Here is a 19,827-nt window from a genome sequence, read left to right on the forward strand (position 1 = left end):
CTCGGGATTTCTTCACTGCCATTGATCAAATCTCCGTATACCCTTGATAGCATCTTCCACATTCCGCAAAAGACTTCACATGGGAAGATCTATTATCAAGCACCTAGAAAAATGAAATAATCTTGAGATGTAATTTTTAAAAATAGCAATACCATTTCCTTCCACAAACAGATGTTATGTTTCCCAGCACAGTGGAGACACAGAATTTCAATGTATCCAAAATATTTTCTTGGAAGTCAGAAAATATAGAAAGTCACATTTGTTGACATTAATATTCTTAAATCATTCTCAATTCCTCTGTGTGTGCATGTGTGTGTGTAACCAATATTTTAGGCGATAACTTGACGACATTTTAAGTATTTCTAGGGAAAACCAATTATAATTTTCTGTGGCTAAATTGTATTTAAATCACTCAAAGAACATGAGAGTATGTGTCATCTTGAGAAATTATCTGAATCAGGTTCCTAAAAGGATTCAATTGCTGGACCTAATTAGCACACATTTCCAAGAAACTGTAAGCACTGTTACCGAATACATGAGAAACCACAGTCTAAAACATAAGAAAGTACACTTCAGCACAGAAGTTGTCAGAAATGCTGCCTTCCTTGGCAAGAAAAACTTTCTTTCCATCACTTGTGCATTTTGAGCCCTAGGACTAGTTGAGAGGCATGGGCTTTGCATTTTAGTGGCAAATATTAAAACATTACTTGACTTTAAAAGAGTTGAAAATGAAGTATAATTGGGGCAAAGGGAGACATACACAGATCAAAGAATAAAGTTAAGTAAAAGGAACAAACTATGAAGAAAAGAAATAAAACTAAAGTTATTTACCAGGGGGAAAAAGGAATAAAATCCTTGAATTTAAAAGAAAGTTCTAATTCAGAGCTATTCTTTCTTCATGATGCCCAAATTGTTTTCATAATATATCATTCAATATTTATTAAGTACTTTTAGAAATAGCCTCCATACAAATATGTAACCTTTGCTTTAAAATATTTCTTTCCTGCATCTTGTCAGTATTTTAGATCCAAGTCTTTATTCATTCTACATCATGTACTTCAGTGCTTTTTTATTCTTTGTGTAATTTTTCAGTGCAACCAATTGATATTAACAAAACATGCTTCCACTTGTGGCATTGCTGAGGTTACAAATGAATAATTTCCGTCTTACAGGAAGTTACCATCTTGTTGAGGAGCCAACATGTCATACCTTTAAAAAAGGATTCCCAATGATAGGGCAGAAAAGTGCCAAATTAGTGACACAAGTGATAATAAGGAAGTTAGTGGAATAAAGGGAGATACATAACTGTTTCAGTTATCTGCTGCTGTGTAACAAAACCATTCCAGAATTTAGCAGTTTAAAACCACCAGCTTTTCATTTGTTCAAATCAGGAATTTGGAAAGGACTCAGCTGAGGCTTTTTGACTGGTCTCTTATGGGGTTATGGGTGTGTTTCTAGACATCTAGAGCCTCAACTGGGGCTGAATTGTCTGGGATGGCCTATTCCCACGTCTGGTGGTTGGTGCAGTGCATCTCCAGCAGGCCAGCCTTGGCTGCTTCTCATCATAATACTTCTAATAGGGCGTAAGTGGAAGCTGTATAAGTCCTCTTTGGAGGCTTACACTTGATAGATGCCCGGCATCAATTCTACTGCTTTCTATTGTGCAAAGCAAGTTGCAGGGCCAGTGCACATTCAAAGGTCAGAGAAATAGACTTCTTGATGGAAGGTGCTGCAAAAAATTTATGGCCATTTTTAATCTAACACATCGCCACTTGATTTTTCTTATAAACTCAAAATCTAGTTTATTGGATAAGTTTGCCTCGATTCCTCACTGGTTTCTGAAAATCAGCAAATCCCACACAGAAGGGATGAATTTCTACCAATCCTTGGTTATGGGCATCTCCCTCCTTCTGGCCAACCAAGCCAGAAAATTTGAAGTTAGTTTGACTTTTTTCCTTCCTTTTCACTCTCAATCACCAGGTCTTGCTAAGTCCCACACTCAAAATTTCTCGCAGATATTTATTTCCTCCATTACTAGGCTATATTCTAGCATGTTTATCTGGCCTACCTTGAAATGACATTCCTTGTCTCTCTGTTTCCAGAGATCCTCAATAGTACTCCATAGCTTATGGAATATAATTATCTTCCTTAGCATAAATAACTTCCTGGCCCAAATGCTTCTTTACTGACTCTTGTATTACACCTCTTTTCAGCCCCTGTGTCCCTTCCCCTCTCATAGTTTAAGCATTTAACTTATCTGCCATTCCCTAGAGGTGCCACCCCATTTCAAACATGTGTGCTTTACTCTAGGTGCCTTTGTTTAGAATAAATGCTGTCTTTTCTCCTCTGGCTGCCAAATTCATTCTCATCTTTCCCAGACTGAACACTAAATTCACTTTCTGTAAAAAATGTGCCAACTCCTTCAGGCAGAGCTATGTGCGAATCTTCTACTCTGATCATATTTTGACCTACTGCTAACAAACGACACGCATTGAAGTCATTTTTATCTTTTTAGTCTTTGTTAGGATATGAGCTTCTTGAGTGTAGAGAAATGTATTCATATCTATGTTTCCAGTGTTTATTAGAGAATAGGATAAATTACAAAAGTTCAGTAAATGATAAATTGTATTAAAAGGAAAATTATAAGTCTAGGTCAAGGAGGATGGTATAGGGTAGTAGTGCTTTTCACACTTTTTTGAGCATAAAAAATACATTTTACTTTGTTTTCCAGTACATGCACATTGCACACACATGGGGGTCAGGGGGACAGAAAGAGAAACAGTGCTTACCTCACTATTGCAATAAACTCTACTATTTTCTATCTTACCTTCTCTTTTATTTTTTTAAAATGCTCATCCCTGCTTACTAAATTGAGTGCTCAATTAAATGACCTATGCCTTTGACCTGCGTTTGAAAACTACTAGGATAGGCCACCAAAAACATAGTTTACTGATTTGACAATTTTGACCAAGACACGTCCTGTTAGTCTCTTGAATTATGCTACAATATCTAATATATTCAGAGGTTTCCTTATTGAAATTCCTTGGGTAATAGAGATTACACTTTAAATTGTAGCTGAAAGTTGCTAAATATTTTACGAAAGATCATATTAAAGAAAAGTGTTAACTTACCAGGCAAATTATTGAAAATTGAGTTGAATTTTCAATCATGCCTAAGAGCCTATCATATTATAAACAATTTTGGTGATAAACACAACACACGATAAAGTTTAGGTTTGACTTAAGTACTGAAGATATATTGCCCTCAGGTTGTAGATAATTCAAAAAAGCAACAATTAAATTACTTTCCTCTTTCTCATTTTTCATTTACTATTATCTCTTAAGGAATTTTTCTTGTCTTCAAATTTCAATATTAAATTTTGAAAACAAAGTTTCTTTTCCTCTGTAAGAACAAAAAATATGTCTCTAGAAAAATATGCACTTTTTGTTACCTAATTTCACATCAGTTGACTTTATATTATTATCGATTATTGAGCATTTAGCACAAATTAACTCATTTAATATAAGATAGTATATTTTAACACCCAATTAATTAGCACCATTGTAATTTTTTTAAGTATAACTGTTTTGTTCTCAATTTGTCATGGATGCTTCTTTTTACCTGATGAACTTCTTTTCAAATCTAAATTATAAAGAAAATAGATTATTTAACTTATAAGTACATTTCTGTATAGTCAAGCATCTTTCTAAAATGCAGTTAATGGCATTTAAAGGAAACTGCATATATTGGCCTTATTACCACTTAATCCTTTTAGAATATGTAAAGATTCCATATGTTTTAGTCTATATTGATATGGCCTTATGATCCTCATAGGAGTCATTGAAATAATTGGTCCATTGAAATGGACCTAATTTAGGAAGAGTGTTTCATAGCCTTGATTATTAAGGTAATCATATATCAAAAATAGCTAGACTATAGTAATAGTTCCCATTTTGTGAGATTTTCTGCCGAATAATTTCAGAAATATAAATGATAATGTGTTTATGAAAGTGATATCACATAACCTATACACATTTCTCTCTTTCATTTGTAAGGCAGATGGACAGCACAGAACTATAGCCAATTCTGGGGAATGACTTTAGAAGATGGTTTCAAGTATCGCCTGGGCACCTTGCCACCTAGCCCCATGCTTCTGAGCATGAATGAAATGACAGTAAGTGTTTTTGCTGATTCATGTATGTGTAGGTGTGTTCCTATGTGCTTTTAAAGTAATTTTTAAATAACTAAAATAATGAGTTTTGAGCTTGCAGAGTCATAATTTTGTCATATAAATCCAAAAATCTTTCCACAAAATGGTTGTTACATCCCTTAAAAGTCTTGTGTGGACTTTGAAAGTTCACTATTATCAATTAGACACCCTTTTCTTTAAGAATGACTGAATGCCCATTTACATTGCTAACGATTTCACAGAAATATAAATTTCTGATTGTTGGGTGTTCTGTGTGCCAAAGCTTCAGCAAGTCATAGTTCTTCTTTTTCTTCTTCTTCTTTTTTTTTTTTTTTAACTAAACAGTTATTTTGTGAAGTCATCAAAACTTTGATGTCTCTTGGCTCTTGGAATATTCATTAGCACATGAGAATAAAATAATGCTGATAGCTTTAGGCATGTATGCTATCATGATTAGTAAAGTTTGTCCTCAAAAATCCTCAAAATTTCTGTGAAAAGGATATCTTCAAATTTTACTGCATGACGTGGCAAACTTCTTTGTAAAATTTTATGCCTTGTGCTATTGTACTGGCTTTCCCTTTCATTTTTAAAAGGTGTTATCATTTGGTAATAGGTATCTCGCACAAAGAATCTTGTACCTCTTTAGTTATCACGAACCTCTTACTCACAGAGCTGCAATTTTACCACCCAGCATGTGGTGTTTCTCAGGCACATGCAGTCTCCAGTTGAGATGTTGACTGTACTCAAAGCCTGTTACTAATGCCTAGGGCAGAGTTGGCTCTCAAGCCTCTGGAGTGTAGCCTGTCCCCTCCTCAGTGAAGACATCAGGTTTTGGTTGCCTGGAAGCTCTCCACATCTCCAACAAACAGAGTGGTTGTTTGCTTTTGGATGAGTGTGAACCCATAGGTTTCTCTTTAAATATTTAATGCTCTTTGCTTTTGTGAGATGTAATCACCGGAGTTATTATTCTAATTCAAATTGCAGTAGTAGGGCCCGCTAAATTATAACTAGTATCAGAGAAGACAATTACTAACATTTATTGAGTGGCTGCGTGTTAAGCATTCGAGCACTTTCGTGCATTACCTTATGTAATTCCAATAGCAGCTTCATGTAGTGAGTGCTATCATTATCCACATTTTAAGGAAAAGTAAATTGAGATGGAAAGAGGTTAAGTTACACTGAAATTGACAGAGGTTAAGAGCTGCCACTGAATTACTTAAATTGCAGAGTCAGAACATCTGAAAAATCTCTCCCCAAAAAGGTCACTAGAGGTCCAGTGGAGTCAGTTAGCGTTGGTCAATTCAGGTTCAAAGTAGCAAAAAGCCTTTTAATCTCTTAACCAGAGCTAATTTTTTTTAATTATCAGCTTAGATGTATTTTTGGATCTTTCCTACAATCAGTAAGATATAAATCTTTAGAGATATGGTTCAGATTTTTAATTTTTATGACCAAACTATATGATCAATTTGAAAAGAGTCATTTTTTCCTCTAATTGTCATAATTTCCTCTAATTCCTTTTTCATTTTTGTCCCCACCCAGCTGGGAAAAAAAAATAGGCAGCATTATTTAAGAAAAGACAGCACTTTATAAGATTGCTCTTTCACTTGTTTTTATTGAGGGCCAAACACTCATTTAGGTGTCTATATATATTTCCTTGACATTGTTTCTAAATTTCCTTTTTGAACTTCAGTTTTTGCAGTTTGGAATATTTTATATTCCAGAGAAAATGAGGTACATTTCTTTCCTAAGTTGCTACCCGCCATAGCAAAGTAAAGGAAATCTAATTCTAAATCATTTATTGGCTCCTGGGGATTTGTTTGCATAAAAGTTGCTGTGGTGATATTTAAATGAAAAATCTTAATGACTACTACTTGGAGAGAATTTAAATTACCTTGTGCTATGAATTAATGTAATACAGTTGCAACTCCTGGAATTGCCAAGTAATTTCAGGAATGAAATAAAGAAAATTCAGCTGAACCAGTGAGAGTTCCATTACCCACTTAGGCAAGATATACGGTGAGGAAATGCATCTTCTTTCTAGAGAACAGTAGCTTAAGGACTAAGTTTCTGAGTTTTGGAGAGTTGTCCCAATATTTGGTTATGTGGAAAAGAATTAGAAATATAATAAGTATTTCTAGGAAGAACATGAGGTCAATATGAACTTAGTTGAACTTGTAGCTATAGGAAAAAGTAAAACTGGGTTAGTTCTTAGCCTGGTAACTACATAGAAAACACCCAATATATGATATCAAACTGCCCCCAAGTACAGTGAAAATGAATTCTTTTTGTGGGTATGCTCCTGGATAACTGATTTTTCCCCTACTTTTTTTCTCAACATTTTTTAAAACTGTTTTTATTATTTATTTATTTATTTATTTATTTTGAGATGGGCAGGGGGTCTCACTTTTTTGCCCAGACTGGAGTACAGTGGTACAATCATAGCTCACTGCAGCCTCCCACTCCTAGGCTCAAATGATCCTCCCATCTCAGCCTCCTGAATAGCTGGGACTACAGTTATGTGCCACCATGCCTTGCTAATTTAAAAAAAAAAATTTTTTTAGAGGAAATAGCTCACTGTGTTGCCTAGGCTGGTTTCCAACTCCTGGGCTCAAGTGACCCTTCCATCTCAGCCTCCTGAGTCACTGGGTTTACAGGTGTGAGCCACCACACCCAGATAAAACCATTTCTTAATATATGATGGACTATAAGACAGGCTAGGCAGCTTCCAGCAGTGGTATGATTTCAGGCATATTGAGAAAATTCCCTGCACCTTCATCCCCAAATATCTCCATTTCCTTGGCCACATTGCCTGAGTAAGAGTTGGGATTCATGGAATTATTTTCCCTGAGTAAGAAAAATGAGCCATGAGTCATCCCAGATTCCTGGGAAAGCTCTTCCTTTCCTTGGCTGGTTTCGTGGCTTCATTCCTTAGCATAAGTCATTATTCCCATAATGTGTCTACTGAGCATGAGTTAGAGGAAAATCAATATTCCATGATCATATAAATGTGAAAAAATCTGTTTAACCTGTACGAATTGGTTCAATCTAAACAAATTTTTGCAGAATGTGATTAGTAACAATCAGGAATAGAAATATGTTGATAGTGGGAAATTGGAAAAAGATAACTTGAGGCTTTGGGAGGCAGGAATTCCTGGATGGCAATCCTAAGTGAGGGCAGACAAAAAGAAACATAAACTTATAGTTCTCCCTGGGTACAAGCAGAGTGGGTCAGAGGAAGTTAAAGAAGGAAAAGAAATAAGGCTGTGGGGCACTGTCTACACCATGCAGCTCCTGGATGAGAAATAGAAAAGAGAGCACCTCTGTGAGCTGATGCAGTCCTGAGGGCACAGGGCTTGACAAATAGAAGCTTCCTTTGAGGGAATTAGAAAAATAACCTCTCTGAACAGAAACAGTGATATGCCAAGCCAAAGAGCTTGGCAAGCACAGCAAAAGATGAATTTCAGCCTCTACTCGAACTTTGAGCTAGGCTTCCTGGGACAGCTCCCAACTTGCAGAACCATAACCATCCCATCTATGGTCAAATGAATTTGTGAAATGGCACATTATATTTTTCTTCTGAAGATTCACACTATTTATTAGTATTAAAATATTGCAGACGCTGAGAATGCTTATTGTATTAACAAGGGTTTTTTTTTTTTTCACCCAATGTTTCCTAAATTTACAAGATGAGGACTTTTTTTCTTTTCTTTCCTTCTTTTTTTTGTTTATAATGACCATGAACATTCCCCAGGATTTAGGTTCTACACAGAGCATGCTTTAGGAAATACTGACTTAAGATAAGATATTGAAATAAGAGTGCTGGAGGGAGCAGAAGTGTATTCTGGGGAAAAATAGAACTTTCTCAGTGTCTCAGAAAGAAAACAACAGAGGCAACCTATTATTATGACTGTATGCAAAACTCTCATTGGCTGAGGTCATTTTGAACCAGCAGGAACATTGCAGTTGAAGTCATGTCAAAAGGCATGTATAGCTAGTATGTTCGCTCCTATGGGAGCGTTACACACATCATGAACAGCACGAGCTCTGGAGCCTGTGTGCTTCAGTCTTTTGGCTCCTCTACTTACAACCTCAGTATCCTTCTCCATAAAAAGACAACAGCAGTAGTGCCTGGGTCATACTGTTGTACGAGCCCCATGAAATGCTGAGTGAGAAGTGCTTATGCAACTCAGAATACAGTAAAATATTAAATAAATGCTATTTTGTGATATATAAAGTTGTTCTTTCTCCCTTGTATTAACCTTGGGAGAATAGCAAGGTTCTGAAACAGGTCAATTCTGCAAAGACTAAATTATCCACACTTTCATTATTTGGAGAATTTTATTTCATCAAGAAAAGTATAGCCCTGGATTTATTGGCCCTGATGGAGTTTATATATTTCTGGTGAACTTGAAAGTTCTTCCACTATGCCCTTATAACAAATCAAATCAAATCAAACCAACTCCATACCTGATTGTTTTTCTAGGCATAATGTTCAAGTGCTTTTGAATTTGGGGGATAGCTCCCAGAAGCTTCACTGTGTTATAGCCTAATTATAAATATGGAAAATGTTTTGAAGGGTTAAAATACTATTTTTACACAGAAATGTGAAAATTGAGTTCATTTTTATACTTGGCTCAGTTAAAGTTTGTTTCGTTATTATTTTTGTTTATTTCCCAAAGAGAATAATTAGGTTACTAAAGCTAGCACAGAAGTATAGAAATATTAAGAAAGCTGGTATAGCATTTAAAATCTGTAGATATATAGCATCAGATTAATGTAAGTAAAAATGTTCTAGAATTGTTTGAGTCAACCTCATTGTTAACTCATACAAACGTCTTTTCTCAGTCATCCAATGTAAGTGAATATTTTGGCATTACTGACAAAGAAAAATAATGTCATCATTTTTCCATGGTTTGTTGGAAGTTAAAGTGAAATAATATTTTTATATATTATATGATGACTTTTAATGCCACTGATCTTTGAGGTGAGAAATGAAAAACTCACTTAATCATCTGGATAACTTTATCATTGTCTATATAACACATAGCAGGTAATTGGATTTATTTCTCTAGTCATTAGTTACAATAGGAGGCATTTGTTTTTTACTTTCTGAAATATATATATTTCAATGATAGCAACTACTGAGGCATGAGAAATACCTTTGGAAAAATACAAGCAAGTACTTCCAAGTTTAGTTTTTACTGCTCATAGGTTATGAAAATTTTTGATCTGACTAGGAATAGGCCTGAACAACAACAACAAAAATGTCTGAACAAACATCTCCTTCCTTACTCCCAAAACACATCACCTGTATAAACAGAAGCCTCTATAGAATCCAAAACGGTGACTATGAAAGTGAAAAAAACAGTTATATAGTTCTGTACTTTTATAATATGAACAAAAATGACCATTTTCCCCATAAAATTGATGTTTAGCTCCCACACTCATGAGCATAAGGCATATGGCATTAGGCTTCTCAAACGCAGTAAGTGCTAATGGTGCTACAGAAGAGGGCACGGCCAGATGTCACTGTGGACTCTACGTTTACGTACATATTTCCCTCAGCTCATCCCAGAATATTCTCATCCATGTAGGAAAAAAGCCAAGGACAGAATAGGATTCTGGTTGTTCTTGCTGTCACTGAATTAAGAATTTTAAAATTCAAAGAGCATCAAAACATTGACTTATGTTTCCTCAAGTCTCTTTTGTTTCCTTGTGTCTCTTGTTTCCAGAATGGAACCCCACATCCTTTGGTAAACTTTAGAAAATATATATCCAGCCTCACTCCTTATTCACCTGCACTTGTGGTAGAATGAATATCTTATGTTTCAAATCAAGTTTCTCGGGTTTTCAATTTTTTGGTCCTAGTCACAGTCCGATGCAAAGCACTGTGGCATAATTGAACATGACTTGAACAGCACAGTGGGGCTCAATTGATCACTGCAGGACAAATCTTCAAAAAGAAATGTGAAAATTTACTTTTTCCCCTCTCTACGAACAAATATTTTGGGCTGCTAAAAAAGTAGATTCCTGAAGTGATTTTGTATGTTGATATAACAGGCACCTACTCTCTGGTCTCCGCATGTCTGGATCTCTTTTGTTCATGCTAAAGTATGTCCCACAAGGCACCAGTTTATTGATCTGCTTCACAATAAAAAAAAAAAAAGAGATGAAATAAAATATTTTTCATTTGGCCAAATTATGAACATTTAATATAATGAACATTATTTCTACTTTTAGAGCCTCACACACATTAGCAGTTTATAAAAAATATTGCAGTGAAAGCAAAAATCTAATTTTCAAAACCGATGTTTCTTAGACTTGTTTGATTAATCAACTCTTTCTGTAATCATCTATTAAAATTGCTCAGAACTAGTGTTCTAAGGAACTTATTTTAGAAAATATCATAGTTCATCCATTTCCAGATGCACATTTTTTTTTATTTTTTAACACCTCTGAAATTAGGATGCTCTCTTATATTTGATGATGTCTTAGGTTCAATGAAATATGGCAATGCTCTAGCAGCTTTAATGATAATTATATATGCTTTATTAGTTTTAAATAGGCTCAGGTGAGAGTGACAAAATTGCAGAATGACAGTGGCTTAAATAAGATAGAATCTGATCTCTCATGAACAATCTGGAAGTGAATGGCTCTGTGTTGGAATTGCACTCTGTGGTGTTGGATACCCATGTCTCTTTCTTGTTTCTCCAATGCCCAGGGCCTGTATTTCCAAGGTCATATGATGGTTCAACAAGACTGCTCTATGTCCATCTATAATGCCCAAATTTCTACCAATAGGAGAAGACAAAAGATCATGAAAAAGGAGTAAAAGTCAAGTGCCAGCTATCTCTTAAGGAAAGTTTTCAGAAGCTGCCAAATGATACTTCTGCTTAATATCCCACAGGCCAGAACTTCGTAGTAGCAGCCTGAGGGGTTGTGGGGAGGGAAATGTCATTTTTCTGAGCCTGCATGTGCTGAGATAAAAATTCTATTCCTATGAAGAAAGAGGAGAACTGGAGAACTAACTCTACCTGCCATAGTGTAATCAGTGTACATATTTATATTTACAAAAAATACATCGCTAAAAAATCACTCTCTGTATAATTAGTAACTAGAGAAATATCAAAGAATAGCTATTGAAAAGTTAAGGCATAAAGGCAAATATTGTTGAAAATGAGAAATTCATTTAGCTATTAGCAACCAGAAAATTGGCCCTTTCCTCCCCAGTATCAAATAGTTCAGGACTTTCTTAATATTCATGGCCACTGACCTTAGACTGTGAAGGTCAGAACAGAATTATATTTTCTGTTGCATTATTTCTTTCTCAGGTCACTTTGATTATCCAAATTTCAGTGCGGGGAAAGTATAGCTAGAGATTGAGGAGGTGATTTACATAGTGGATATTGTGTAGATGTAGACTCAGTAGTAAGAATGTCCAGAATTTATTCTGAGGTTCTTGAGAAAATTCATCAGTTTTTCTCAAGCTACTCTGTGATTGCATTTACACCACTCCTTTAGAAATTTTAATTTAATTAAGCACAGAAGTTATTGTAAAAAATGTTCCACTACTTATCATTGCATTTAATTCTCATATTTGCCCACAATATCTTTAATTTATAATTTTCAAACAGAAATAATGAAGCAAATCTAACCTCAAACTTGGCTAATACTGATTTGGCAATATAATTCAATCATAAATAAATTTTTTTTAACATTACAATTAAAGGAATTAAAAATATCCACATGGCATAGTATAACTTCCTCTTAAAAATAAGTTTTTATCTTATTTAAGCCAATGTCACATTGGAATTTCTGTCACTCTCTCTCAGCTGAGCCTTTTAATTCTTTTCCTTAATTAAGCTGTCCTTTGGCAAAAAAAAAAAAAGTAAAAAAATTAAGTTAAAAATAAATGTATTATTCATTGAAGCCAAACTTCCATTACCAGTTTCTAAAAGCTGTTATTCTGTGATGCTTATTTTTATTTACAAACTCTAAAAAACACTTATACTTCACAGAGGAATGTAGTAATTATGAAATAATTGGATATAGAATTTTCTCTGTGTTTATTATATCAGATTATCTGATATCATGAGGCAAATAAAATTGCAAGGTAATATCTGCCTGCTGGGCCTCAAATCCTAGGGGCTCATTTTTAGGAAAACTGTATTAAATAAGTGGTAAAAATTTTCATAAATCAATTTATGAATTGATCTGGCTTTGTGGTTTGGTAAGTATACTTTTTAATAAAAATGCCACTTTGCTTATTATTTCTTTATTGCCTTATTTTATGGGGAATGATTAGCCATTCATATTTTTTTATCTTTAAAGAATAATAAAATAATGAAAGGAAAAAATGCATGCTGGTATTATAATTTAACTTACTGTACCTTCAGGGGAAAAGCATATTTCTAAGGGATGAAATCTCCCTAATAGATATGTATCTCATTATTGTTATCAGATATTTATTGAGTATCTCCTAGGTGTAAAGCACTTTAATAGGCTTTCCAATGTGGAAATCGAATTCTAAATAACCCAGCCCTGCTGAAATGTGTTTGAAGTAAGCTATGTCATCATTGTGTCAACAGAGCAGAAAGAAAATATCCTAGTGATATTACTAAATTGGAATTTTAAAGTGAGAAATTAAAATGACCACTGACACCACCTATTTTTCTGGAAACATGAGGCAACTAAGTATTATAAATGCTTAAAAGCACGCTGATAAAGCAATACTAATACAATTGGAAAGTGTGAATTATATGTGTGTTTCTGTCCCAGTTAGGAAAACACTTTTGGAGAGTCAATCTATATCTTTCAAGCTATCTACTTAAACCAAATTTATTTTTCTCCAACCTTAAGGTTCTGCAATGGGATCCATTTGATGGCATTGGAAGCCCAAAATCATCTGGCTTTCCAAGATACTGCTTAGGAAGTTCTCAAGTAGACATGCTACATGATCTGCTTGATGTTTTTGGCACTTTCTTGCATCATATAAATAGCAGAGTTTTTAGAAATGGAACTCAGCATTCAACAACTTTCTTACCAGGCGGTAATAGCTCTCTAAAACCGAACTCCTCCATTAAAATCTAGATTTATGAATTATTTTGGATAGACACTTTTCAAGCAGACTTGTAAATTCTAAGTGTTTCTTGCTTTAGTCTTTGAAGCTATTAGGTACTTGTCAGAGTAAATTTTTTGCAAGATACCAGATCAGTAACCTGATTTGTTTAATGCACAATCATAAAACTTTTAAATAGGTAAAATTTTATCATTTATAGACATTTTACTTCTGCTGCAAATTATCTAATTATTTCCAATAAAGTAGAGAAATGATAGAGATGGAGCATGGTATTAAGAATTCTGAAACCTGAGTCTAGTCCCACAATTATCTCTTATTTAGTTGAGAGGACTTAGCACATCTTTTAACTTTTAAAAGTCAGTTTCCTCTTTCATAAAAAAGAGATAATAATATTTTCTCTGATTATGTCACATAGGGATATTGAAAAGATAAAATAAGTATTAAAACACTCTGACAAGGTTAAAGCACTCTCAAAAAATGATGGGGAGTGTGTGTCTGTGAACATGTATAAATGACTGATGAAAAATTAATAAATCCTTATTTGGTTCAAGTCTGATTATTTGCAGAAGTGAAAGTCATCACTTTTTAGAAAAGTTTAGGGAAAAAAACAGGCTATTGTGATGTAGATTTTCTTTGAATGACATGAACAGAGCAAGTTTCATACAATTTATTTTGCTTTCTTGAAAAGACTGCAGGTGAAATTGACTCTGTCAGGACTTCAACATGGACTCTTAAGACATCATGGTCTTGGCCAGGTGCGGTGACTCACGCCTGTAATCCTAGCACTCTGGGAGGCCAAGGTGGGAGGATTGCTTGAGGTCAGGAGTTCGAGACCAGCCTGAGCATTAGCGAGACCCTCATCTCTACTAAAAATAGAAAGAAATTAGCTGGACAACTAAAAACATATAGAAAAAATTAGTCAGGCATAGTGGCACATGACTGTAGTCCCAGCTACTCGGGAGGCTGAGGCAGAATGATTGTTTGAGCCCAGGGGTTTGAGGTTGCTGTGAGCTAGGCTGATGCCCCGGCACTCTAGCCTGAGCAACAGAGCAAGACTCAAAAAAAAAAAAAAAAAAAAAAAAAAAACCCAGACATCATGGTCTTGTATATTTGTTCTGAAGTTCGTTTTAATCTTCAAGGATTTTACACATATCAACCAATTCACCCTAGTTTCATTTCCTAATAGCCCTGGTGTAAAATTGATGTATTCCTTGGGGCTTCAAGTATGTTAATATATAATTGCCATAAATGCATCCTTTCAAAATTAATTTCACCTCAGAATCACACACAGTCTCCAAAATAGGAGGGACAGAAAAGTAAATGTCCTTTATAAGGACAAATTTAGATAACACCATGTAGTCTTCTCTATGGATGATCAAAACTGATTCAAGATGACAGAAACATTGGCTGGAATTATTGCACGGCACAGTAACCCAGGAAATGCATTCTATGTATTTTTCTTAAGATTTTGTATTATGATATGATTCCCCAAATTGAATTGACATTTTTAAGCAGAGTGAAATAGAAATCCTACATAATGATGCTTCACTTAGAAACTTCAATGTACAAAATAATTTAAAAATAAGTACAAACTTCATAAAAGGGCATGACATTTTCTTATGATGGCTATTGGGACACATTTGAGAAAATCTGACACATATGCCTCTCCTTTCCCTTTAGGCTTCTTTACCTGCAACAACCGATCTTCCAGAGATTTTTGTCTCTTCTTATAAGTGGCCTGGTTGGACTCATGATCCATTGGATCAAAAAAATTGTGCTGCATCCTGGGCATTTTCCACTGCAAGTAATGAAATCATTTTAATTACTTCCTTATAAACTCCCACTTGACTCTAGAGACTGGAACAATAATTAAAAGGTTTTTAAAATCTGAATATGTAAATATGAACATATGATCAATTAAAATAACATCTTATTCTGACTGGAGAAAGCAACCTAAAGATTATATTAAAAAAACATTTTTAGTCTGAAAATTGGTTTTTATTTTTAGAGTCTAAGTTTAAATAGACAGTGAATCAAAGGAGCAACAAAATACAGTTGCTAAAATTTGTTTGTCTATTGAGAGTTAAGGCCAGATGATAAAGAGTATTAAAGTTCTTCTTCATTTATAATGTTATCTGTAATCTTAATACACATATGGACACACCCACATAATCCTTATTTTCTTTTCTGTTTATAAGATTTGCAAAATATATTTAGTTATCAAACTAATTTGATGTAAAATAAGACTCTAAAACTAAAGAATAATGGATCAAATGGGTTTATGTCATTTTAAATAAACATAAATATATAGGTTCTGACTCATAAAAATAATATAACCGATGTTTTAATAAGAGTAGCTTCTAAATTAATGCTACTATTTCTCAAAAAGTATAAGGAATGCCTGTTTTATAGCTATATTCATGTAAGTTCGCAAATCTGATAAATGAATTACTCAGGTTAACCCCAAGATTTGATCTGCAAAACTATCCTCAAAGGAGTATTGGTTATATTTCATTTATTTCAGTTAAATAAAACAACATGATGATGATTGGCTGGCTATCACATATCTTCATAAAACTATACTCTGGGGTTTGGAGGTAACTTCAAGGGTGCTCAAACAGTTTAAAACACTGAAGCACTGAGAAATATGGCTCTTAGAGAAGCCAGCTCTTTAAGAGTGGCACACCCTGGGATAGAAAAGTGCTGATATCTTTGTGTAAATGTCATTGCTCTTTCGTATCAACCAGATCATTCCACAGTGCTTTGGACAGAATCATCATGTTAGCCACACTCACCTCTGGAGTGGCTGAGTCTATTAATTCCACACTGTTGCCCATAACCCAAGTGTAAATGCTCCCTGGCTATCTGATGTCCTTAATGTGTTAGGGACCCACATTGGGGTCTTTCTGAGTCCCATTTCAGATGAGTGGGGGGAAATTTAATCAAATAAATCATTTGTCATTTTATGTTCATGTGGTTAATGTATTACACCTTCTAGGTAATATATAAGAATTTTGTCTTAAATTTAGGTTAGACCAGTATGTCTGAAGATGTCTAAGGAAAGATGTTAGCGGTGAAATACTGAGAGCAACTTGCTAGGCTGGAGGGTACATTGTGGTGTCCTCTGCACCAGGCTAAGTCTGGATTGTCCTCCTACCCAATTCACCAAAACACCAGGGAGAGGGTTTGTAAGTCCTTTGTGGTTTCAGAGGACACAGTTTTGTATCTTGTGTATTCACTATGGCAAATCAGACTGATTTTTTGTGGTTGTGTTAATGAAAGAAAAGAAAAATAAACTAAGTTTTCATAAAGATCTAAAAAATTATGTCAGGAAGTACTAGTGACAATAAGAAAAAATATTTTTTGGAGAAACTAAAAGCTATAAAATGGAATAAGTAAGACTCTTAAAATATGTACATACACAAAAAAGTTATATAACCAAATAAAATTCAAACTATTTGTCAGAAGCAGAAGAGATAAAGGTGTTTGGAGTGGTGGGAGTAAGACATGTCACAGAGTCTATTTGGAGACAGAATAAAAGAAGCAGAGACAACAATAGAGCGTGTCTCAGAGGCAATGCCCTATGAAAGTTTTCAAGAAGAGAGTGGAAAACAACTGGCAGAACTGAATCATTCTTAAATCTTCTGACCTTTTCTAAATATTTCAAGTGAATTTGGACTAAACCTTCGTTGAGATTCAGAAATGTCTGTATAAGAGCAACATATTACATAACATTATAATTTAAAACATTTAGCCTTTAGTTGAAACCTACAGATTCGTGGGGCTGGAAGAGATTGTAGAAGTCACCTTTTCAAGCCTCTGGCTTTTATAAGGGAGGCCTAAATAGGTGAAAAGACAAGAAGTATCAGAAATAATCCTGAAAGCCAGGCTTCTAACAACTTAACCACTATTTTCTCTACACTATAAAAGTATTTCCTGTATGAAAGAACAGCTACACTAACATTTTTAAAATTTCAATTTGATTTTGAACTCTTGTGCTGAATGTCAAGGCATCAAAGAGTTACTATTTTCTTTTATGAAATAGGGAATTATTTTCTTGAGAATATCAGCAGTGGTAGTATAATGCCATTTGCTCCTATGAAGTATATCCTAGCACAATAATAGATGGGAATTGAGAAGGAATTAGGTTATAGATTTCACACATATTGAGCATCTAAAACATGTCAGCAATTGCACTATGGCACTATACATATACTGTAGTTACATAAAAACCGTGTATATAGAGAAATACATCTGTAAATTAACTATTTTAATATGATTATTTTAGAAAAATTCTAAATTAGCACCTTGAGATGCTCCAGTACACTGAAAATTTTGATGAGAGAAAAACTATAACTGCCATTGAGAAAAGTGAATTGGATAGAAGAAAAGTTAGTCCTTTGTTGCCTTTAATTAAAAGTGAAAAGAAATTAAACATCAAGAATGAGACTGTAGCTGGCATCTAACAAAAAAAAATCTGTACTGAAATGGCATTCACCCCAATTTTTTTGTGATCTTGTCACTCACATATGGTAACATAATCAAAATGATGGCATGTATAAGTTTTTGCTACTGGCTGACTAGTTTCCCTGGTCTATTATTCTATGAGGGCAGAACTATTAATATGTCTTTTTTGTTTCTTGTTCATCATTGTAATTTCTAGTGCTACAGGGCCTGTTACCTAGCAGTTGTTCAACAAATGTGTTACAGAAAGAAATGAACTGATAACAACAACAATGCCTGAAAATTATGTAAACAGAAGAGTAGAAGGTTTAATCATAAGAAGTTAGTGTGTATATAAACATATAACTAATAATATTGGTTAGTAGGAGTTATAATAAATAGTAGTTAAATTGTTTATTAGTTATATATACCATTATATATTATTAGTTACATATATAGTTATATATATTATAGAATATATATAGTTACATGTATAGCTATATAAAACCATATTATTTATAACTAATAATATTAGTAAACAACAGTTATACAGTTAATTATAGCAACTATAACTAATAATATTTCACCTTATTTCATATCTATATATAAACAAGCTGAGTTCTATGTCTACTGAAATAAGATTAAGATAATGATTTTCATTTTCATTCATATTATGAGCATAAAAGTGTACTGCATAGCTTTTAGATATTGCATAAAATTGATTCGTATTAATCCAGGTTAGATTAAGTATAGTCTCCCAAAGTTAGATACCAGTTTAAAAACCAAGGATTCAATTTACTCCAATATATCAGATTAACATGGTTAACTTTCCAATAATATTTCTATGATCAGTTTTCTTGATTTTCCCAGTTTAGTTACAATCATTTAAAAAAAAATTACCCATGACTATATGCAAGACACTGTTCTAGATGTAGGAAGTAGAAATGTAAGTAACATATGGCTCTTGCCGTGGAAGAGTTTCACTTGACATATGTCTTAATGAAGAGTTCAGAAGTATATAGCACATAAAAGGAACAAGGAACTAGGAAAGTCCTTGAAGCCAATAAAACAATGAAGCAATACCAAAATAGGACAAAAATTATAACTGAAATTATGACACAGTTAAACTGGCTGGAATACATACATATATTCATTGATATCTGGCCTTCATTTTAAATTGTACACAGTTTTGAAGACTAGTTTAAGGTTCAAAAATAAGGGCTATGTAAATTATTAGAAATGCTATGTGCCATTTGAATATTAATCAACATTCTATTTGAAACAGGTGTGGCAGCTGACCGAATAGCAATTCAGTCTGAGGGTCGATACACAGCCAATCTGTCCCCTCAGAATTTGATCTCTTGCTGTGCCAGGAACTGTCATGGATGCAACAGTGGAAGCATCGATACGGCTTGGTGGTACCTGAGAAAACGTGGGTAAATAGCTGCCCCAAATGTGTTTCTAGGATTCTTAAGCTGCTGCTTTGGGTTAGAATGAGGAAAAAAAATTCATTTCCAAATTTCTACAAAAAAATTTAGAAACATATATACTACATCTATATAAATATAACTATATATACTATATTTAAATATATACTGCATTTGTTATCTATTGAGATTAGAAGCAATTAGAAACAATTATTGAAGAATATATACATTTCTAGCTAAATTAATATGAATTTTACTTTTGAAGACTCAAGTAAACATTTTCTTCTTCTTGTTCTGAGCCAAATGGTTCTACAGAGTCCCCACAGAGGGAATAAAATAATCCATGTTGCTGACATCTCTGTTGTACCCTTCTGTTAGTTACACAGGTTGATAAATAGACAATGCCAGATAAAATTAGACTAAAAATCAAAAGAATAAAATAAAGAAATAAGTTATAGTTGTCCAGACCCATCAATATCATTCATTAACTTTCCCCATCCCATTTGATGAAAAATGGCAGGTTGTATTTCCTTACAAGTAGCCTGGTACTCACACAGCATCCTTGTGTCTACTGTAAGAGCCAATCTATTTAAGAGCTGAGTTATGCAGCTAAGGAAACTGCAGCTGATAACCAGTGGTATAGCATGTGTATTGCTCCCTTGTTCCTTCATCATCCACTCAGTGCTCTA

General features: G+C 34.0%; 1 protein-coding gene across 2 annotated transcripts in view; it reads left to right on the forward strand.

The window, feature by feature from the left end:
* TINAG (tubulointerstitial nephritis antigen) overlaps positions 1–19,827 on the forward strand; it is an 80,292-nt gene that overhangs the window by 13,237 nt on the left and 47,228 nt on the right. For both annotated transcript variants that reach the window (XM_069488107.1, XM_069488108.1), the window contains exons 4-6: positions 4,060–4,174; positions 14,949–15,072; positions 18,997–19,147. In XM_069488107.1, the coding sequence (XP_069344208.1) occupies positions 4,060–4,174; positions 14,949–15,072; positions 18,997–19,147 (390 nt within the window). The remainder of the gene's footprint in view (positions 1–4,059; positions 4,175–14,948; positions 15,073–18,996; positions 19,148–19,827) is intronic.

The sequence above is a fragment of the Eulemur rufifrons genome, chromosome 15 (assembly GCF_041146395.1).
Source record: "Eulemur rufifrons isolate Redbay chromosome 15, OSU_ERuf_1, whole genome shotgun sequence".
In the NCBI taxonomy this organism is placed as follows: Eukaryota; Metazoa; Chordata; class Mammalia; order Primates; family Lemuridae; genus Eulemur; species Eulemur rufifrons.